A 22,385-nucleotide genomic window follows, 5' to 3' on the forward strand; every position below is an offset into this window, starting at 1 on the left:
ACCTGGTTTAAGATAGCATGTGTACAGGGCTCTCCAGCTATTAGCTCATGACTAAGCCTGTGGCCCTGCCCCACTCCCAGCCAGGGCTTGCCTGGGTCCAACTCTGGGGTAGTGCCAATCCCCATCATAAGGTGATCCTCAAGCGGCACCTCCACCCCTCCTCCCTCCCCCGCTGCAGCTGCAAACATTTTGTTTTGCCATTAGAAGTGACCGACTTAAGGGAAGCAGAATTTTACAGGCAGTTTACAGGCTGGTCTCCTTCAGTAGTTCCCAACAGCCTAGAGAGGGCGGAGGCAACCGGCAGCCCCCTGTGAGCCGGGATGGAAAGCAAGTGAGAAGTGAGTCCTATGAGAAGGACACTTTCTCCCCACACGGCCCCACACCCCTGGGTGGGACTCGGCATTGATGGGGGGCAGAGGGAGAGGGAAGGTAGAGGGAGGCCCTGCTAGACACAGGGGTCCCCAGCCCCTTCAGGTTTCCTGTGACAGCCAGGATTAGGCTTCAAGGTTGGGAAAACGGTCCACGGAGAAACGGCCATCCCCCGGCGTAACAGTGCCCAGCAAGCACGGGTTCCAGCACCCTGGAGACCTTGAGGGGTCTCTGCAGGGGCTGGGAGGGAAATGGGCCCAGGACAACCGAACTCAGAACGCCTCACGGTGTCCTCAGTGGAGCCTGAGCTGACCAGTTCAGGAATTCGGGTGGGAGGGTTCTACTGGGGGCTGCTTTTTTCCCTCCCTCCCGCGTGCAGGGTTTGGGACCCAGGGGTGGCACAGATCCCATTTCTATCTGCTTCCCTCTTCGGCCGAATGAAGCAGGCAATACTCGGCAGTGCTTAGCACGCTCGGACTATGGTTTTAATAGACGTACATGGACAAGTCGATATAGACAGATTTATAATTCTATAGTCAGTCCGACATACACAGGGACGCTGTAAACAGGGGCGCGGGCCAGAGAGCGGGTGTGCAAAGTGGGCGCAGAGGCCCTGGGGCCGCGCCCCGCGCTCTTCGGCTCCACTCTTGCATGGCGGGCGGTGCGGATAAGGGATAGGGGGGCAGGGCTGTTCGCCAGGACTGGGGGCTTCTCTAGGCACGGGAGCGGGGCAGAGGGCCTTCAGCTAAGCTCTCGGGCAAGGGCGCTCTGCGACAAGCCCTCCCCTGCCTCCCGCTTAGTCCGCGCGGCCCGCCGGGGCTCCAGAGCCTTACTATACGACTCTGCGGCTCGCTTGCGGCCAGCTCAGCTGGGCTTCGGGCTCCGGTGCGAAGCGGGGCACCAAGGCCGCTGCCGTCGCGTGCGGCTCCACGGCGAGCGCCCGATCCCGGGTTGGGCACCGTCATCCCGGCTCAACGTCCGCTCCAACTCGGATCCGAATCGAACTAAGGTGCGCTCGGCCCGGTCAGCTGGGAGGGGATGTCTCGGGTTGTGCGTGGCCCGGGATCCCAGGCGTGTCCGAGTTCCGGGAACGTCCAGTTTGTGGTCGCTCAGTCTGGGTCCAGCACGGCGCAGACGCGCGGGCTGCCGCGGCGGGCGTCCTCTCCGGGCCGCCGGCCTCGGCGCTCGCTTCCCATGTTCCCCTCCACCGAGAGGGCCGCCGGGCCCCGTGGGAACGAACGCACTCCACCCGCGCGCCATCCCAAGGGAAATTGCAACTCATCCATATATATATATTTTTTTCTTATTCGCGGCGCATTCCTCCGACCTTTTTTTTTTTTTTTAGATTTTTTTGCTTCGTTTCTTTGTGGAGGGCAGAGTGGGATCCGGAAAAGCAAACACAAAACGAACCCGGAGGTGGGAAGGTGGGGAGGGGCTGCGCGGGCTCGAGGTCCACCCGCGTGCGTTCTGCCCCGCCCCGCGTGGCCGGCCGGGCGGTCAGCTGTTGTACTGGCACGCGTTGAGGCCTGAGGCCGGGCCCTGCAGGCCGCCGTAGCCAAACGACGAGTGCTGTTTGGACTTGAGCCGCAGGCTGGCCAGGCTCGAGTTGCACGTGTCCCGGTAGACGCTGTAGGGCGAGGCGGGGGTGCCGTACGGACAGGCGCCGGGGGACATGGCTGAGTTGAGCGAGGAGCCGGTGAGGTTGTTGATGTTGTTGAGGCCCGAGTTGGGCATGCCGGGCACGGCGCCCGGGCCCATGCTGGACGGCATGGTCATGGAGGAGATGGAGCTGGGGGCCGAGAACATGGACTGCGACGACAGCGGGCTCATGGAGTTGAAGAAAGTGAAGCTCTTGGTGGAGAGCGGCGCGGGCGCCAGGCTCTTGGCCGCCCAGTTGTTGTAGGAGTAGCCGGCGGCGTACACGTCCTCGTAGGGCTGCACCAGGCCGCTGAACTGCGGCACGTAGCCGCCCTTGCACAGGTCCAGCTGCTGGTTGCGCTCGCGCTTCCGCCACTTAGCCCTCCGGTTCTTGAACCAGACCTGGGGTAGGGAAAAGGCGGGGAGCGTAAGAAGGGTCAGGGTCGGTGCGGGCGGGCGGGCAGGACCCCTTCACCCCTAGCTCGCCGCCGCACGCCCTGCTCACCCGACTCGTCTCCTTTCTTCCACCGATATTTCCGCCCCTGCCTTCTCCCTGTAATGGTCCCCTTCCTGTCCCCAGAAAATACTTGGTCTCCCCCTCCCTTTTCCGATCTTTAGCCTCTTCCACAAATTAAATCCGTTTTTTCCCCCTAACAAGCCTTCTCTTTTTAAAATTTCGTTTTGAACAAATACTGTTTCCTTTGTCGCCTTCTCAAACTCATCCACCTCCTGCCTTCTCCCTTAAACGGGTCCCAGTGTCTTCGGATATTTCATTCATTTTTCTTCCCTCAAATACAAAAAAGGTATTTTTTTTCCTTACTAAAACCTACGGCTCTCCTCCGAGTAAAGCCGCCTGTTTGCATCTTGAAGGGCAAAATTCGATATTTTCGTTTCCCAGATGTTTGTTTTCCTCCGGTTCGCAGGGCTATCTGAACCTGCTTCTTCGCCCTTAAGCAGTCTATTTTTGCTTTACCCCCCATTTTTGATCCTTTTGATTCTTCTCCAAATATTTAGTTTCCCCCCCTTCATTCCAAATATCTGGCCTTCACTGTTTCTCTTAAATAGTTGATTCTTTCTTTTCACAAATACCTGATCTCTATGCTTCTCCTTTAAATATTTAATTTCTTCCTACTGCCTAAATATATGCCAAATATGTTTCTTTGCAAATATTTAATTTCCTTTCGCTTCTTACTCATTTTTCTCTAATCCCCTCTCCCTGTTTTCTCTCACAGAATTTGGTGAAGACCCTCCCCCCCTTCCACTAACTTCTTGGTTACCCACATCCTCACCTATCCTCGCTGCCCACCCCCACGGTCCTGGCTGTCCTGGACCCTCTCCGATGCCCGGCCGGCAGGATCCCGACCCTAGCCCCAGCTCCTCGCCTGCCTAGGGAGGGACTCCTGTAATGGCGGGGTGTGTCTGTGAGGGGGTGTCTGTGGGCCAGCCCCAGGCTCCTGGGAATCTGGGGCGATCTGTGATCCCCGTCCAGTGGAGGAAGAGTTTGTAATATTCTCCTTCTGTTCTGGCATTTCCTGGGAACCCAAAGGGTAGGAAGGGGGAGGCCTGGGGGGCCACTAGGGCCAGCTCCCCACCTGACCCAGAACGGGCGGCGGGCAGAGGGTCCTGCAGCAGACAGGTCCAATGTTGCCGGAGGGCGGTGGAGGGGGTGACGCGGGCTATCCTGATGGTGGAGACTTGGGGTGCAGAATGGGACCCCTGTGCTGAGACTCTGAACCCTGGCAACCTTTCCTGCACCGCTCCTAAGCTGCCGGGCAGGACCTGCCTTTCCCTTTCGTTTTCGAGGGGGAGAGAGCGGCTCCCAAAGGCAGAGTCCTTAGCTCCCGGCCTGGCTCAGGGTATCCCGCTCAGATCCCGGTGGATCCTGGCTCTACAGGGCATCCAAGGGTCCCACTGGGGCCTCAATAAAGCAGGCGTGGTGGTGGAATTGGAAAGAGGGGGTGGGAAGCCGCAGCCAGAGAGGGTACGGGTGGCCTAGGTGCGAACACGGATGCCTTGCTACGAGTACCCGTCCAGTGCGGCTCTCAGCTCTCCCCGGCTGCCTCACCCGCACGCGCGGCTCGGTGAGGTTGGTCCACACGGCAATCTCCTCCCGCATGCTCATGTCGGGGTAGCGGTTCCTCTGAAACGTGGCCTCCAGCTCCTGCAACTGCTGGCTGGTGAAGTGCGTGCGTTGCCGCCGTTGCTTCTTCTTCTTGGCAGGGTCCTCCGTGCCACCACAGCCCGCGCCGCTGGCACCGCTGTCCTCGGGCCCCTTAGGTTCGCCGCCGCGCTCCTTCTCTGTAGCAGGCAGGATGGAGTGCAAGTCACCTCGGGCCAACGCACCGCGGCACCCGTTCCCGGCTCCACCGAAGTGCGGGCCACGGGCGCCGGCGGCCCTACCTCCCGCTAGGGGCTCTGCGAATTGTGCCCGAGAAGAGAGAGGCCCGGGTGGCCAGCTGGGCCAGCCGCGGAGAGCAGGAGCGGCAGCTTTCGGACCCGGGTGCCTGGCGGGCAAGGCCTGCTCCTCGGCTCTCGGCCCTCGGGCCCTGCTGGCTCCTGTCAGCGGCTGGTGCTTGAGCTTTTCTCTCGCGGAGGAAGGGGAATGGTGGAGCTGGGGCGGGGGCGGGGGTGTCTCTGTGCGGACTGAAAGCGATGATTCCTGCCCGAAAACCAGCCCGAAAACCCGAAACCCGTGGCGGGCCGGACAGGAGTCTCCGGCACTGCCTGCTGCCCGTGACCGCGGGGGCGCACCCGGCAGGGCGGCTAGCATTCGGGCCTGGGCCTCGGTCCTAGAAAACCTGCTGCCTGAACAAACCCTGGGCGATTTGGAACTTTCTCGCCTTGGTTTCTTGAAAGCTCCGTGTAGGCATTGACACCGAAAGAAAAAGGAATTTTAAAATCCAAACACAGAAGCCCGGAAACGCTCAGAGCTCTTTGCCCGAAATTTATCAGCCAAGAGTTGCAAATCCTCAAAAAAGAGACTGGTAGAGCAAATGTGAACCAAGCAGCCAGCACCCTCCGGACCAACATACCCCTTAACTGCGCCCTGGGCAGACTCCGGGGCTCATTTCTCCAGGATTTGTTTTTGTAAATCAATGTACAACCCGATGTAAAAGTAGATTTTTAACTCCGTTCCAATAACGCCCTGGCAGGGATCAATTTTTTAAAATTCCAGGGAAACACTCTAGTATGATCATTTGAATTCCCAACATAACATTGCTTTAAAATGAATTTTAAGAAAAGTCCCAGAGAAATGCGCCATTTTGACTATATTTTTAAAAAAAATCTCACAAAGAATAATGTTGCAGGTTAAGTAATTTTAGTTCCAGGAAATTTTTGCACCTACAATATTCTTCCAAGTTTGGAAAAAAAAAAACACGGATGCAATGAAAACGGCTCATTCACCCTCACCAATTTGACTTTAAAAATCAACCGATACTATGTATTTCTCTGGGCTGTAGGAAGTAAAGTCCAGCCGAGTCCCCTGCTTAAATCCTGACACAAAAGCCTGGTCCAGCGCTGACTGCATTTTAAAAAAGCACACCAATCCGTTTCAAAGAAACCAGCAGCATGCCGCCACTCAAAACTCACGGGGTCTCACCCGCGGCTGGGAACCAAGAAGCCTACCTAGCAGAAGCGCTCACCACCCGCACAGTTTGGAGCTTGGTGGCGGCAAAGCCGAGGGGCTCCAGAGGTGCCTGGAGACCCGCGCACCAAACTGGCCTGCAGCCCTTGGACAGAAAAGCATCAGCGCGGAGAGAGTCCAGCCGGGCTGTACTGGCCGCTCGGCCTGGGGATTGCGGGCGGCAGCCGCACACGTGGGCCGGCGGGATCCCTTCCTCTGGGTTCAGCCGCACCCCTTGGTCCGCGCTCTTTTCCGTGGAGCTGCTCCCACCCCCCAGTCCTGGACTATCCCTCGCACCCGCCTTTTCTCGTTGGCTGCTCCCGGAGCAGCAACGATCTGCAACTCTCTCTCTGGGTCCAAGTGCCTTCTCTGCGCCCCTTCGAGCAAACCACTCCCCAGGTCCTCGGCAACCCACCATCGCAGGCTGGTGCAACTGCCAGCCTCCCGCGTGCTAGCACTTTCCTGTGTGTGCGTATAAATTTCCGCGTTCACAATCGGCTTGAGAAAGGGGGAAAAAGAAAGTTCCCAATGGTCCCATGGCAGCACTGGCGCCTGGGCCTGTTCCCTGCACCCTGTGAACCTGGCCATTCCACGCGCCGCGCTTACCTGGCAGCTCGGTGTCAGACGATTCGCTGGCCGAGTTCTCGAGCGGCTCGCGGGGATCTGCGGTGCGGGCCAGGTGGAAGGCCGGCCCCAAGTCATGCGGTGGTGGTGGCGGCGGCCGGAGTCCCTCCGGCAGCCGCTCCAAGCTCATGCCCCCCTTGAAGGCGTCCATGGAGGTGGGGACCGTGGCGGGCGCTCCAGGGGCCGGGGCTCGGTGCGCCCGGTTGCCCTGGCTGCCACCTGCGGATAGGGACAAGAGTGCAGCGCCTAAGCGGCTGCCCCCAAGGGCTGCCCGGGCCCGCAGGGACGCCGTGCCCGCCCCATGGGCCGCCAGGGACTGGCAGGGCCGGGCGGGCAGCGGCGGCGGTGGCTGCTTCTAGCTACCCGGCGGCTGGCTTCGCGCTCCGCTCCGTGCTCTCGCCGCTCGGGCCTCCACCGCCAGCCCGGCCCCGGCTCCGGCTCCCGATCCGGGGCCGGTTTCTAAGGCTCCGGACGGCTCCGACAGAGTCTGTCTTAAAGCGACAGTGCGCACCGCCAGGTTCCAGCAGTCCCTGCGCCAGGGGTGGTGGGTGGGGTGGGTCCGGGTGGGAGGGGGCTGGGGAGGGAGGGCGCGAGCAAGCAAGCAGGCGAGGGCGCACGGGCGGAATCCAGCCCCGAGCCGCCCCGCTGCCGCGCCCTCCCAGCCTCCCCGAGCCCTCCCTCCGCAGCCACCTTCCCGCCGCTCCCCGCCCCCCGCGGCCTCGCCGCGCCTCCCTCTCCTTCCCCGGTGACACACCGCTCTCTCCCTCGGCCGCACAAAAGAGACGCATCTGGCCCTGCAAGTCCCACACGGCTCGTGCCCACCTCGGGTCCCCTCCCCTTCTAAGTCTCCCGCTTTAGTAACTTGTTCTGTACTCAGTCAGCTCCTGCCTGGGGCAGCTTCGAGGTCCCCAAGCCCCCAGCGGGAACAGTCCAGGATGAGCGCGCGTGTGTGCCGCCAAGAAGCCTGGGCAGCCTCCCCGTGGTGTCCCCGGCCAGAGGCCACCGGCCCCTCCTTCCCCGTCTCCTTCTCTGGGGAATCCAACCGGCTGAATGACAGCAGCTTGAGCTCTAATGGGTCCCCGGATGCTGCCTCCTAATTAGCTTGGACCCTCTCCCCTAAGGCTACTTTTTCGGGCCTCCCTCCCTGCACCGCAGTCAATTTTCCGGGATTGGGATAGAAATGATGGCTTCTAATCAGACGAAACATTTTCTTTTGACTTTCCGCGGCCGCTGGCAAGTGTGGCGGGAGACCCCCAGGAGCCCAGCCAAGGCCTTTTCTACTACCTCTGCACCTTGTTTTGCATCTCCCGGGACCTCTGCCCTTCTCTAGGGCGGCTTTAACCGGCGCCTGGAGCCTGCACTACAGCGGTCCAAGGTTTCGGGTGCCTGCTGTGCTCCCCCACTCTGTCTAGTGCGGTGCGGTGGAGGGTGAGGTAGGGGGAATAAGCAGCAGCGCCAGGAGCCCCGGCTGGCCCGCTGGCTGGCACAGGCAAAGGCAGCACCCTCTTCACTTCACTCCCTTTGGGTGTCCTTGCGCCTCCGTGAAGTTTGTGGAAGGATTTCGTTCGACAATTGTTAACTGGCCTCCGGGACCTGGGCGTCTTGAACAAACAGGCTACAGCATGGCCCTGACCTGCTCCTCTGACCACAGGTGGACCCTGGGCTGCCCTCTGCCCCTCACCTGCTGACCAGCTCGCCTAGCCTTAGCAGCTAGAGAGAGCAGCGCTGGGCAGGCCAGCTGCCCAGTAGACAGGCACCGCTTGCTTCTCCAGGCCTGGGGCTCCGTGTGTCCTCATCTGCTGGGGCCTCTGGTTGCCACAGGACGGACTGTGGGTGCCCGTGTCTGGGCCACTGGGCAGACTCTTCCTTCAAGCCCTCCCCATCTCCCCACCTTCATTAGAGGGAGGCACCCAGGCCCCAGGGTGAACTCCTGGGTGCAAGGGCAGCCAAGCAGGGTGCTGCTCCAGGCCTGGCCCACTGTCACCAGCGCCTGTGACTCTGGGAGGCTGGATCTGGGGCGGGGTTCTGAACCAGGGCACGGTTCTGAACCAAGACACTTGCTACTTGGTGTGGGAAGGCTCTTGTCCTTTTCAGCTGAGAGTCCCTGGACCCAGTTAGGTTGGGTACAGGGGAGAGGACCGCTGTGGGATATGGGGAGTGCAGTTCAAAGTTTGCCACCAGCTCCACCTTTGATAGCATTTCTAGGCTGAGTCTCCCTCCACAGCAGATAGTTCCCATAACCAGGTACCAGCGAGTGCCCCTTCCCACACCATCCTCAGTCTAGAAAGAGCAGACCAGAGCAGTCCTGATGCAGGCAAAGCTCGGAATGTGTGCACACACTCTGTACTAAAAAACGCACACTTGTGTGCAGTTTGGTCTAAAAGCTGGCTGTTAGGAGGAAGCATGTTCTAAACCTGCTGAGGGTCAGGCCAGTGTAGGACACACAGAGCATCTTGGGGCAGTAAGGCACAGAAATGAACGGTTGGGCCAGCGAGCATCCAGAGGGTGGGGGGTCAAGTCCTCCCTGAAGAAGGAAGATTGTAATTTTGTAACTTCAGTGCCAGCTACCGAGTCCCTTGTGGGCTGTGTCACTGTGGATACATTGAATACAGTTGGTGAGCACCTGCTGTGTGCCCCTCTGAGCTGGAACCCCCGACAGAGCTTCAGGCAGGCAGAATGCTCTTTATTTGGAAATCTCAATGCCCGCTTGTTTGTTCGGATGATCAAGCCCACTGCTCTTTGTGGATGAAGTCCTGCTGTGCCTGGTTGGTCCCTTAGCCCTAAGGGGCTGAGGCTAGTGGGGGCTGCCCTGGGGAGTCAATGCTGCTGGGCTTGGACAGCCTTGAAGGGACAAGGAAGTGGCTGGTGGTGGCTGTGGTCCCTAGGCTCCGCTGGGAAAGGACTTGGACCATGCTTTCTTCCTCCTTAGCTAGGTCATCCTCCTGCTACCCTCTGTCCCAGTGCCAATAGGGTCTTCCTTTCTTCTCTCTCTCTCTCTCTCTCTCTCTCTCTCTCTCTCTCTCTCTCTCTCCCTCTCTCTCCCTCTCCCTCCCTCTCTCCCTCCCTCCCCCCAGCAGACAGAATAGAGGTGTTTTGTGGCCCAGCTTTGCTGTGTGACTTTGGGTATGGCTTGACCTCAGTGGGACTTTGTGCCTGTGCTTCAGGAAAGGAAGGGAAGGGGCTTACTGGAGCAGGACCCACGTGCATGCCCTATTCCCTATCTCTTTCCAGCCACAGGAAGTCGGCAAGAACTCTGCCACTTCCAGAAAAAGTTGGTGTTTAGGGTCCAGACAGGGCTGAGCAGAAAAGCCAAGGAAGGCCCTCCCCCCTTCCTCCCCACCCCCCGCTGTGGGGGATTGGGAGTTGGGGTTGCAAGACACATAAGACCTGCTTCTGAAGCTGGGCTCCCTCAAAAGCCCCAGACCCAGGACACTATGTCTATCCGTGGTTCAGTGATTAAATTTGCGGAGGGTCATTGGACAGGCTTCACAGGACATCCTGCCACCCACCCATGGGGGCACCCTTCTATAATCCTTACTCCCAGGACCGGGGGATTTTAGGAAAAAGGAAGGAATGTACTGTGGCCTGCCCCCAGGGCCATCCGTGGCTCTCCGGGACATTCCAGTCGTAAGCCTCTTAGGCCGTGGAGAAGTTCAAACTAGAAAACCCAGTTTTGGGAGTAGAGCGGAGACCACCTACCTCCTCCTGCCAGATCTAATGCCCCCTCCCCAATAAAAGCTCTTGTTTCCAGAATATGGGCAATTATGGGGACAGGGAAGCACTAACCTCTGTGGACTCTTGTGTCCACCCAGGGCCCCAATCTGAGACTCATTTGGGGGTGTGTGGGGGGCATCCTGTCCTGAGAGGGCCAAGGTGCAATCCGATAGGATGGCTGCTGTGGGGTACAGCCAGTGAGTGCTGGGAGCTGCTGTCAGGGCCCCTCGGTCTCAGGGGCCCTGGTACACCTCAAATCCACAGGCTCCTGGGAATGGCTGAGCTGAAGGAGAGAGGCCAGGAGGGTGGCAACCACTGGTCACAGCACAGGGCACCAGCTTTCCCTGTCCTAGAACCTCCTGGGCCCAGCAGCTGCTCCCTGTGAAGGGCACTTGACCCATCTCCTCCGGGATTAACACACAGGGCCCCTGTGTGCGGGAGTCTGGATGGGATGGTCTGGTCCCAGGGGTGCGAACTCCCGGATGCCTAGCAGCTTAGGGCCCAGGCTCTCCTGAGCTTTTGTGCTCTCAGAAAACCTCGGCGCCACCCTCGCCTTACACCCTCCCCAGTAACTGGAGGATCATTCGCTGCCCCTGGCCCTGCTGGCTTTCAGAGCCCGTAGTATTGCCTCAGGTATTTTCAGACTCGGAGTTTCCATTTGCCACACTTTCCAACCACCCCTACCCCTCCACCAACTCCAGGGTCCTGGGTGGCCACCACGGAATTGCTCTGGGGTTTCGGAGACCCCCGTTTGGAGAGGAGCAGCAGTGTATGGCGGCGGCGGGTAACTTAAGTCAACCAGCAAGCCCAGGAGAAGCCGCGGGAATGTCTTTATTAGACTTTGGGAAAGGCATATTGGGGTTTTCAAAGGGGGAAAGACTAGCTCGACCCGAACGACCCCAGTGGGCAACGGCAGGCCGCAGCGGGCTGGGCGCATGAACCCGGGTTGCGCTGGGGGTCGGGTTCCTGGGCGAGGACAGCCGAACTCCCGCCGCGGGCTGCTGCTGTTGTGCGGCATTGCTGCCCGAACGAACAAACGAACGAATGAAGCGGTTTCGTTTAAGACAAATACCCTCTTGACGCGAAGTGACGGCCCCCAGTCCAGGGCCGCGCAAAGGGGCCAGCACTTCCGCTGGTGCTGGGGCCCCCATTCCCGGGCGCTGCCTGAGCCCCGAGCCGGGCTCTCGCTTGCCTTTGCTCTCCGAGCCCCAGCGTCCCGCACCGCGCAAGGGACTGTGAAGGACTCTAGGGTCGTGCCCGTCGCGGGCTGGGACCTGCGCGCCCCTGAGGCTGCTGCCCTCTTGGGGTGCTTAGAACTGAAGGTGCAAGGGGAATTCCTCGCTTAGGTGAGGAGGTCACTCGCTCCGGGTGACGGCGGCCCCGCACCAGTGGTGGGAACGCGCTCCTTCGGCTGCCTCGAGGGTGCCTGACCCCCAAGGCCGTGCCCCATCTGCGCCGCCAGCTGGACCTCGCGCTCGCCGGGAGCACTGAGCACAAGGACTCAGCCGTCACCTCCGTGCGCCCCTCCATTGCTGAGCCCCCCTCCCCCGCCCCGCGCCCCTCGCCAAGCGTCTCTTACCCCACCCGGGCAATGCTGCGTCGGCGGCTCGTCGGCTCCGGGCTCGCCCGCCGCGGACTCTGGTGGCGCGGGTTTTGGCTCCGGCTGGGGCTCTGGATCCAGCGCTGTCTCCGGCTGTGCGCGCTGCTTTGGCCCGGGCTGCTTCACTACATCCCAGCGCGCAAGGTCGGGGCTGTCTTCGTTCGACCCACTCCTCCCGCCGCCCGTCGCCTGCGGGGAAGGCGGGGACACGGGCTTGGGGGGCGGGAAGGGGGGAGGGGAAGGAGCTGGCCGGGACCGGCGGGGAGGGGGCGGCGCACTGTCCCTCGGGCCAGGGGTCTTGGCCTCCCTCCTGGCGCAGGCTGAGGTCCGTGCGGCTCGCGGCCAGGGCCGGAGTCCGGGGAGCGCGCCCCGGGACTGCGCGCGCGCTGGGAGAGGCCCGGCCTCGGGCGGACCCAACGGCTGCCGGTCCCAGCGCGGCCCTGGCGCACTCTCTCTCCCGGGCTCAGTTTCCCACCTGGCACGTGAGGGGCTGGATGGGCCCGACGTGGGTCTTGTTGCAGTTTGCCGGGATCCTGCCAGGTGTCCTCCACGTTGGGGTTTGGAGAGTCCACCTTTCTCCTCACTGCCCAGCCTGCGGGGGGCAGCCGGGCTTGCACGCTGCTCAGTGGGAGAGTTCGCAACGCAGAGGCTCGCCAGGCCACCGCAGGCTGAGGACGGACCCCAGGCGTTCTCGGTGTACAAGAGGGGTTCCGGTGAGCGGCAGTGGCTCAGCCAGCATCTTTGGGGGATGCCCGCCTCAGGGCCTGGGCTGCGGAGGAGGGCAGGGGGAGGGGGGCAGTCCCCGAAGGCAGACACCTTCTGACGATTATTCCATTCTGGTCGGCCCACCAACGCAGAGGCTTCGACCCATGTGGCCACTAGGTCTGATTCTGGCTGGTGGCCACTGAGAGATGGACAGAACTGAGGTGGGCTGGGAACCTGCCCTGCTTACACTGTCGCATCCACCCCGTTCCCCGCGTCTAGAACCTCCTAGGAGAAACCAGTAGGCCGAATCTGTTGCGGTTCCAACCTCCACTATCGCCCCAACTCCCAGCGCCCAAGCTGCGCCTGAGGCTGTGGGGGCTGTGACATGGAGTTAGGGAGGCCGGCTGTGGCCTGTAGCTCTCAGGGAGCAGGGCAGCCGAGCTTTGCCCCAACCGGCCAAGGGCTCACGGCCGCGGCTCGGGCGCACGGTGCCTGGAGAGAGCAGCGAGGTGAGCGGGCATAAATGTTTCATGAGGTGCCGTCAGCCTCGGCGCCTCTCCGCCGCCCGGTGCTAGCCGACAGCTGCCCGTGGAGGCCCGTGGCCCCGCGCTGGACCTGGTGTCCTGCTCCTCTGCGCCCGCAGGGCAGCCTGGCCCCGGAAGGCGAGACTCGGGATCCCCTTCCCAGTCTCGCAAGTTGGAAGTTTGCCTGATGCCAGCTCGCCTGCCAAGGCCCTGCACCCAGTTGTGCAGCTTCCTGAAAATTAGCAACAGTGGGAGTAGCTTTTGGGTGGGAATGGAAGTTGGAGTTCCAGACATACAGGGTCGCAGGGGTTAAAAGTCCCAGTCCCCAGGCCAGCGACCTGGCCCAGGGGACTTGACAGTGGTTCCCCTTCAGTCTGCTGACCACCCTGCGCTGTGGGGACTCTAAACCCCCTTCTTTCACTGTCCCTCCACTCAGTGGCTGTTCCATGTGTAAAAGTGGCCTGGTGGAGGCTCTGCTCTGAGTTGCTAAGGCTTTTGACCTGAGGTTTGGGGGCATCTTTGGGCTTAATGAATGCAGCCTCCAGTGCCTAGCCTGGCTGGTTTTGACCCTCCCACTCCTGCATATTAGTGGTTTTCCATACTTTGTTCCCACCTGGTTCACTCTCTCTCTACCTGCTCCTATACCTCCTGCCTCTGGCACTTGATGGCCAGAGTTGGGGTCTCTCTGTGTGTTGGACTAGCTGTTGTGAATTTGGGCAAGTCACATAGCTTCAGCCAGCCTCAGCATCCCCTTTAGTTAGTGGGCCAACAGGGGTTTCCATTTCTTGAGCAGACAAGGAGAGGGAGAGGCTTGGTCCTGAGTGGGCTGGGCTGAGGTGGAGGGGCACCTGCCAGATGCCTTCCCTTTTGCCCCAGGGTGGCTGTGCAGGTGGGTCAGATGGGAAAGGGCTCCTTTCCTGACTTAGCGGACTGGGAGAGCTGGGCAGGCAGGATGTGACCAGGGAAGCCTGAAGTTCCTGATAAGGGCCAAGACAGACCTTCTGTGATCCTTTTGTGTCTTCCAGAGAGAACATCAAACAATTCTCCTTTAGGTTTTTGACCTCTTGGGTCACGTGCCTTTTTTTTTTTCTGGGCTCAGGAGTTAGAGATGGGAAAGTTGGGGTTGCCTCCTCCAGCAAGGGAAGTGGCAGTCTGGGCACCTGAGGATGGGTTTGACTTTGAGCTTGCAGTGGCCTGACCACATGGGGTCAGCTGAATTGGAAGAAGCTTTCACTGTCTCCTTAGCTGACAGGTCTCCTCCAATAGGCATTTTTCTCATCTGTTTGGGCCAATATCTCCAGCCACACTGATGTAGAAAACCCTTACAATTATTCAAGCAAGTGGAGTCCTTTCTCATTCTTGCTATTTAATTTTATTAGAAAGGCAGATTTACGGAGAGAAGGAGAGATACAACTGCCTGCAACACCTGGAGCTAAGTAGACCTGAAGCCAAGAGCCTGGTATGCAGAGTCCCAAAACTTTGGACCATTCTCTACTACTTTCCCAGGACACAATGAGGCAGCTAAATCAGAAGTGAAGCATCCGGGATGTGAACCAGTACCCGTTTGGGTTACTGGCACTTGAAAGTGGAAGATAAGCCTGTTGAACCACAGCGCTGGCCCCTCTGGCTATTGGAATGAAAATTTATGTAGTGACAGATTCAACTTGTTGTCCTGAGCATTTTTAAGCTCCTTGAGCACGGTTGAGCCTGTTTTGTCCACTGCAGGACCTTACCTAGAGTGAGCAGAGGGATTTGCTTATGATTGGCTGGGTACAGGCTGCACTTCTCTCCCTAGACAGTCACTCTGTGGTGGGCCAGGGTCACAGACTACAGGGTCACAGGCGTCCCCCCCATACAGAAGTGGGGAGGGAGCTGTATTTGTGGGAAGGGAGAGTGGGAGCTATCTGGAACAAGCTCTCTGTGGCAGGGGGCAGGTTGGTTTCTGAAGAAGTCCGTCCCCTGGAAGGTTCTTTACTGCTAGGATTGGAGGGGGCATGGGTGGCTTGGGTGCTGATGCTATAGAAGGTCTCCCATCATCATGGATAACACTGACTTTGCTGGGAGGGCCTGAAGCTCCCCCACGATGGATGCAGCACTCACCTGCTGGGAGAGGTGGGGTCTCTCAGACACTCCGGGGGGAGCTATTGACTGCCTGAAAGGAGGGGTTCCTATTCATACTTCTCCCATTTACCCACAAGAAGGAGGGATTTGGAAACCCTGAAAGCAGAGAGGGACCCCTAGTATCCAGGGAGCTAAGTGATATATTGGAAAATTGTTTATATACTGGAGTTCCTGGCAGCCGAAGCCAAAAAGAGAAGCTGTGTGGGCAACACAGGAACATTTTTGTTATTGCTGCTGTGCTGTTGGTCCTGTTTACCATCTGTGTGCAGTGGTGGCAAGAGCCCCAGCCTGGGACCCTCTTCAGCTGGCCTGCCTGGGAAGTACAAGTTTCAGCCAGAAACTGCTACCTGCAATTGCAGAAGTGCAGAGAGATGGCAGCTGCTGGCCTCTTGGATGGAACTAAGGGAGCTGATATGGGCACAACATAGCCCTGTTTGGAACTCAGTGCCAAAGAGGGCACCTGTGCCCTGGTGTTGGAAGGTTTGAGTGACAGACTGAGGAGGGATCTCCTGGAGCAGTGTCCCTCTTTCTTCCTCCCTCACCGCCCTCCTCCCCCTGCCAACCTGCCCCTGGGGAAACAGCATGTGTAAGGGCTCTGAGTTCAGACAAATGGGTATGCTTAATGAAATAGGCTCCTGGGGACAGGTGAGCATGGGGGAAGAGAAGTTGGGACAGATCCCCTTGCCCACGCCGCCCTCCAGGAGGTAGGGGCTTCCAGTGGGATGGGAGCTGGTGCAGAGTGAGAACAGTGAGTGAGTGCTCCAGCTGGATTCAGTGGCAGGTGGATCTGAGCAGGTGAGAGGAGCAGTTCCTGCAGTGTCCATCTGCCTATCAACCATTCACTGTGAGTCAGTGGGGCCACAGCTTGGCACTGGAAATGGGGAGGTGAGAGAGGTTGTGACCCCTTTCTTTCTGGAGCTGCTCCCTTGTGGCCAGGGGCTCAGTTTACCCCCTATAGTCTCACTGCATTCTTGCCTGGTCTGCCCCTGGTACCCAGCATCCCTCCGGAAGTCTGCTTCCCATGTGGGGAGACAGGATGTGCTTAGGGGGCTGAAGGACACAGCCAGTCCTGTAGACAGACAATTTGGGGGAGCTGGTGCAGTGAATAGCTCTGTGGGAAGCTTTTAAAATAATTACCCTGGCCGATGGCAGCTCATCAGCCCAAGTTGGAAATTCTGAATTGTTTCGTGACAATTGGAAACAGGATTGGAGACAAGGAAGGAGATACCCATGAAATATTCATGCTTTCTCAGAGTGGTGGGGCTGCCCCTCCCTCCCCACTCCATCAGCCTGGGGAAACTGACTGCATGGGACCCGTCTGTCTGTGTTGCTGGTTGAGGCTGCTTTGGGAATGTTCCCCCAGCACTTGGTGTCACCCCAAGGCCCAGGGCTGGGGGGCGGTAGAGTGTAGACTGAGGACTCTGGAGTTGCATTGTGTATTCATGCATGGCCCCTGTGCTCAGTTCTCACTGCTGGTCAGGCTGGGTCCAGCCCCCTCAGCCCCACGAGCCTCAGTCATCCCAGATGTGTGCTGGCCTTCCGAGACCTTGTGAATTTGTTTCTTCAGTTGTCACAGCACATTGGTACTACAGGAGGGGTTCTAGATCCCTCACCAGTCGTCCCTGCCCAGGACCAAAGTTAGAACCTTGCGAGCTGTACCAGAGCTCCAGGACTGTGGAATCTGACTGTCTGGACAAGCCCAAGACACAGCATGGCGCTGACTGCACTTGTGGAGCCTGGCACTGAGGGATGAGCTGGCAGTGGGGGCACCCACATTCCCCAGCCCTCCACCCTTAGTCACCCACGCCCAAATTCAGTCCTTGCAGTGCCTTCTTCCTCCCTTCTTCAGCACTCGCACCAACTGTTTGCCTCTTGGCATTGTCTGATCCCTGGATGTGGTGGGCTTCTTGCAGGACACAATGGTGGAGGAGCTGGACTCTGGTGCTGATTAGTTTTGTCCTCCTCTCCACCCCCCCGCCCGTGTACTGCAGGTAGGGCCTTGGGACCTCACAGAAGGGGGCTCCCCTGGAGCCTTAGGGGCCAAGCTTGTCTGTGCACAGAGCCCAGATCTCCTCCGAGAAGACAAACACAGCCAGGGGACGAGTCTTGACAAATGTTTGCCGAGTCCCCGGCTGACTTGGGAGTCAGGAGCAAGCTTGTTTAGCAGAACAAAGGGAAGAGCAGGGGCTGTCAGCAGCAGGGAAGGAGGAGTGGCTGGGCCCTTGGCCTGCTTCTGCCAGAGCACGCTCCTGCTCCCTCCCGTGGGCTGAGCCTGGACCGTGAACTGGGCAATCTTCCTAGCCCCCTGGTGTAGGTCACCAGTGGGCCTGGGCAGGCCCGGAGCTCAGTGTTACCTGTTCACCCCAACCTTCTCTTCCTGTGGCAGCCAAGAAGCATGGCAAAAGTCAAGCAGTCGTGGAGTTTGTGGGAGGCAGAGCCACTGTGTGCAACCCACGGGGCTTGGAACTTCAGAACCTTGATGTGCAAATCCAGTGTGCCAGGGGCCCAACACAGCCTTCTGCTGTGGGGATCATGGTGCCTTCTCTCCCTGCCACTGTCCAGACAAATATGGCTGCCTATTTCTGCAGAGGAGGTTGGCGAAGCAGAGCAAGGGCCTCAAGAGTTCTCAGCTGTAATGGGGGTTCCTCAGCTTCAGCTGCCCAGGTCCCTTTTCCTGTACATTGTTGTGCCAGGTGAGGAGGGGTGGGCCTGTAATCAAAGCAGGCTTCCTGGAGGAGGTGCCTCTTATATCGGGTCTCAGACGCCAATAGGATTTTCATGTGAGCCAGTGGGGAGAGTGTAATGGAGAAAGGCTTCTGGCTTCTGCCTGTTGGCTCACACTTCTGTTTTGCTCTCCCCTTCCTGGTGGGCCTGCGGTGGTGCTGGCAGTGTGAGAAGGGAAAGGGTGAAGCCAGGATGCCATGGCCCTCCCCTCCTCATGCTCGGTAGTGTCTTTTCACCTGCATAGCTGATACAAAATGTGTTGTGTTCAGTCTTCATTTTCCATCTTGATTTTTTTTAAAGGTTTGTTTATTTATTTTGAAAAGCAGAACTACAGAGAGAAGGAGAGACAGAGGGTTCTCTTCCCCAAATGGCCACAAGAGCCAAAGCTGAGCCAATCCAGAACCAGGAGCCAGGAGCTTCTTCTGGGTCTCATGGAGGTAGAAGGACCCAAGCCCTTGGGCTCCTAAGCCATAGCAGGGAGCTAGAAGGGAAGTGGAACAGCTGGGATTTTAACCGGTCCCCATACAGGATGTTGACGCTGCAGTTGAAGCAGTGAAGGCTTCATCTACTACGCTATGCACTGACCTGAGATTTATTTATTTATTTATTTAAAAAAGACATTGTGAGGGGCCAGCCCTAGGCATAGCAGGTTAAATCTCCAGTTGTGGTGCTGGCATCCCATCTGGGCACTGATTCGTGTCCTGGATGTTCCAGCTCCCTGATTAGGGGCTGGGAGAGCAGCATGGTCCCTGGCTTTGGATTGAATAAGCTCTGGCTCTTGCAGCCAATTGGGGAGTGAGCCAGTGAATGGAAAACCTCTCTCTGTTTCTCCCTCTCTGTAACTCTGCATTTCAAATAAAAATAAAAGACACTTTTCTTAAAAAAAAAAAAAAAGTCACTGTGAACAGTTAAAGCTCTGCCAAGGCCTTTTGGGAGGAAGTAGGCATATGTAAACACACGTGGTGAAGTCCTGATCCATGACATCCAGACGAGACCCATGGTGAATGGTCTCAGAATGGGGCAAGTGCCTGGCTTCTGGTCTGATATGTGCATTTGGGTAGCAGCTTTATTTTTTGTGGGCCCAAGCTGGAAATGCTTACCGTGTCCTGTGGGAGGTGAGCCATTAAACCCATGGCGGCCTATGCCAGTGCTGAAACATGACCGAGCACTGAGAGGGAATGGCTATGATGCTGCCCCACCCCAAAGGATGTGTTCTGGATGATTTCATTGCAGGCCATCCTCAGAGTGAGCAGAAGTCACACACAGGTGCGTGGTTGTCAGGAGTCAGGCATGCTGGAGCAGGGAGGCTGTGACCATTGGATGGCAGGGGGAGAGCTGGCTGTAGAGTTCAGTAACATACCTGTGACCAGGGCACAGACAAACCCACACACCTTGCCCGTCTTGAGTTCTTGGCTTTGCTGAGATGCAGCCTCTAGGTGACATGGGGTGAAGGATACACAAGGGCCTGGCTGTGCTGTCAGGGTAGCTTGTAGTGAGCCTACATTGCTTCAAAATAAATGGTTCACAAAGCTGAAATTGAAAAAGACTTGAGGGGGTCAGTTTTCCCCTTAGCACAACAGGAGCTATTGGGGGACCCTTGGAAAGGCAGTGTCTTGGGGATGGAGAGTGATCAGGTATGCCTGGGGCAAGAAGGGGGAAACAGGTTGTGCATCATCTGGAGCCCCCCTCCCCGCAGCAGCCAGGGGAAGGCTCCTCAAGGATCTCTAGCTGGCTGCCCTGGAAGCTGAAAGCAGGCAGGCAGGTGCCAGGTATCCCTACCACCTCTTGCCTTTGAGAGCTGTGAGGGGCTCAGAAGCAGGTGCTGCATCTAGGCCGAAGGCAGCCCTTGGGGAGTCCGCTGTGCTCCTTGGGCACCTGTGTAGCAGCCTCATGGACAATTAAGCCCCAGAAGGAAGGCTCCCTGGTCACGCAGCTGGCTGTCCCGCCTGTGTTTCCTGTGCTTATGGACTGGTGACCCTACTTGCCTGGGGTGCTGCTGGCTGTGTCTGCCTCCTCTCCAAGGGCTCCCTTGGGGACACCTTGTCAGCCCAGGAGGCTCTTCAGGCAGTGGAGAGTCCCCCTTCCTCTTTGGACAACTAGTACTCTTTTTTAGGATTTTGTCTTAATTGGAAAGGCAGATATGCAGAGAGGACATACAGAGAGATTTTCTGTTTGCTGGTTCATTCCCCAAGTGGCTGCATGGCTGCAGCTGAGCTGCAGGAACTTCCTCTGGGTTTCCCATGTGGATGCAGGGTCCCCAAAAGACTCTGGGCCATCTTCTGCTTTCTCCAGGCTACAAGCAGGGAGCTGGATGGGAAGTGGAGCTGTCAGGATGCAAACTGGCACTCATGAGATTCCGGGTGTGCAAGGCAAGGATTTAGCCACTAGGCTATCATGCTGGGCCCTCATACTCTTAGATCTGACCCAGAGACCCTTCTCCTCAGAAACCTCCTCTAGCCTCCCTACCTGACCATGACTGTGGCCACCTTTGTGCAGATCAGGTACAGTCCCAGTGTTGTACTGGCTGCAGTCTGATTTCATGGTGCGGCTTTGTGGCCACAGACTCTGAGCTCCCTGGGGCCTGTGCCATGCCATTTTCTGTCTCTGAAGCAGTCCCATTCACCCGGTCCCAGGGACTCGTGTTGGGAATTCAGCAAGATTGGCTGTAGGTGCAGGACAGGGGTGAAGCTGGTGTGATGGTTTCAGGCTTGTGAGACACGATTGGTCCGGGGAAACGTGGTGAGGTCTGTCCTCCCTGCTTCGTTTCCAGGTCAAGGCAGCTCCTCTTTGCTGAGCTCTTTTCTGTGGGCCCCTGACCTGCAGGCTCAGGGGCTGTGTGCGTGGCCGCTTGCGGGGCGACAAAGCCAAGCCCCTGGGGGAATCCACTGCCTCAGTAGGTGAGGAACAGAGCTGGCTGAATTCAGACATAGGTTGCCTGGTACAGTTCAGTGGGTTTGGGGACGCAGTGTCCTGATGGGTGCTGCCTGGCTGGTCTCCAGGCACCTCAGCCTGAATTCCACTCACTCATGTTTTTGTCTGTGTGTGGCATTAGTTCCTGCAGGGATCCTGGGAGGCCTTGGCTCAGCACACTGACCACTGTGCCTAGGAGCCCGACTGCCTGCCTAGCTGCCTGCCTGTCTGCCTGGCTGGGAGGGCCACCAGGGTTATCTCCACTGCCTGGCTCTGCTAGTGGAGTTGCAGGGCCTGCCTTTGCCTTGGGTTTTGCTCGCTCTATCCTTCCGGACCTTGATAAGGAGACCCAAACACAGGGCCGTAAAGGCGGCCATAAAGACAGAGCAGAAACACTGGCGGCGCAGGGGACTTAGCAAAGCCCATTGGGGACGCCTGGCCAGGGCTCCCTACTTCAAGTTTATTTGTCCTCTTCTGCTTTCTCTCAGAAGGTGTCTCGTAAACAGCTAAGAGGGTCGTTTATAAATGTCTTCCGCCTTCTCTTCTCGGCACAGGCTCAGCCTCTTCGGTGCGGCGCTTCCTCCAGGTGGGGTGATGGCAGGAAGAAAGCCAGGGCAGTGAGCAGGACTGCTTTCTGCTGCTTTCCCCCGGGTGCTGGCGACGATGAGATGGGGAGCCCCGAGGTGTCCCTCACCCCCAGATATGGTGAGGCTCCTAACAGTGAGTGATGGGGACATCCTTACCTGCCCCCCCCCCGCACCTGGTTCTGGCAACCTGCTCCTCAGGGGACTCCCATCCCTTTGGTGTGGGGTCAGGGGTGTTGAGCTGACCTCTGGAGATGGGGCCCATGTCATAGCATCGGCCCTGTAGCATCTGAGCGCAAGGTGCTGCAGAGGGCCAGTCTCGTGTGAGTGTCGTATTGTATTATGATGGAATGCCCCAGGTAGGGTGAGGGGCCCTTTCCGAAGGTCTCTGAGCCAATTAGAAGTAGAACCCAGATCATCAGGTTGGAAGGGGCGCTGCTCTGTGGTCCAGGGGCAGGGGGCATGTGTTTCATGCTGCGGAGGGCCGTGGGGGTCCCCATGGGGTCTGTCACGGCGTTGACCTTTTGTGTAAAGTATGTCGTCCCCTTTTCACAGACGTGGGTCTTGAGTGTGCACAGGTGTGGGTGCCTAGCATGATACCACTCGCCTGGGGCCTGTGCCAGCTGGGATGCAGCTGTAGCCACTCTGTCCTTCCATTCTTCAATTTACCTTGTTGAGTTTCATCTTGTTGGTTTGCGAAAAGGCTCATGGGATATGGTTTCGGTAGAGGCTTCTGGCCTTGACTGCCTCACAGCCATGACACAGAGCAGCAGAGTGAGGTCCTTCCCAGCCTACATCCCACTGCCTGGTAGGAGGCAAATGAGTGGCCTGCGGGCTCCGGGTACTGGCTGAGAGGGTTAGAGTATTCAGACTGGGCGTGGGAGGGGCCTGACTGTGGGAATTCTCCCTGGCAGCAGCCCAGGGCTTAATGTGTGGTAGGCACTCAGGAAATGCAAATCATACAAATCAGCAGCCCATGACTGCACCTGCCTGACCACAGCGGTCCTTGACCTTTGCTGTGTCACGCTAGTGAAAAGCTGACGATGTACTGTCTCAGGTCTGATCTGGCAGGAGTGTTCCCACCGATGCTGCTGCTGCTCCTCCCAGAGCGATTCCTCAGCTTTGGGTTCTTGCTGTGTCAATCCGTCTCACCAGCTAGCTGGCCAGCAGGCTCTGGGACAGGCTGGGAGCTCTTGCTGCTTTTCTGTACTCGCTGCATTTTCGCTTGTGACAGTCCACTCCTTCTT

The 22,385-nt window shown here is 58.4% G+C and overlaps 1 protein-coding gene across 1 annotated transcript; it reads right to left on the reverse strand.

Moving 5' to 3' along the window:
• Positions 1-1,851: 1,851 nt before the first annotated feature.
• Positions 1,852-6,407, reverse strand: PITX1 (paired like homeodomain 1). The gene is made up of 3 exons (XM_040976620.1): positions 6,239-6,407; positions 4,073-4,305; positions 1,852-2,409 (listed from the first exon to the last, which is right to left on the reverse strand). Exons 1-3 carry the CDS (start codon positions 6,405-6,407, stop codon positions 1,867-1,869), a joined length of 945 nt encoding a protein of 314 aa, XP_040832554.1. The 3' UTR covers positions 1,852-1,866.
• Between the last annotated feature and the right edge of the window lie 15,978 nt (positions 6,408-22,385).

The sequence above is a fragment of the Ochotona curzoniae genome, unplaced genomic scaffold, assembly GCF_017591425.1.
Source record: "Ochotona curzoniae isolate NIBS_2020 unplaced genomic scaffold, NIBS_Ocur_1.0 contig_1, whole genome shotgun sequence".
In the NCBI taxonomy this organism is placed as follows: domain Eukaryota; kingdom Metazoa; phylum Chordata; class Mammalia; order Lagomorpha; family Ochotonidae; genus Ochotona; species Ochotona curzoniae.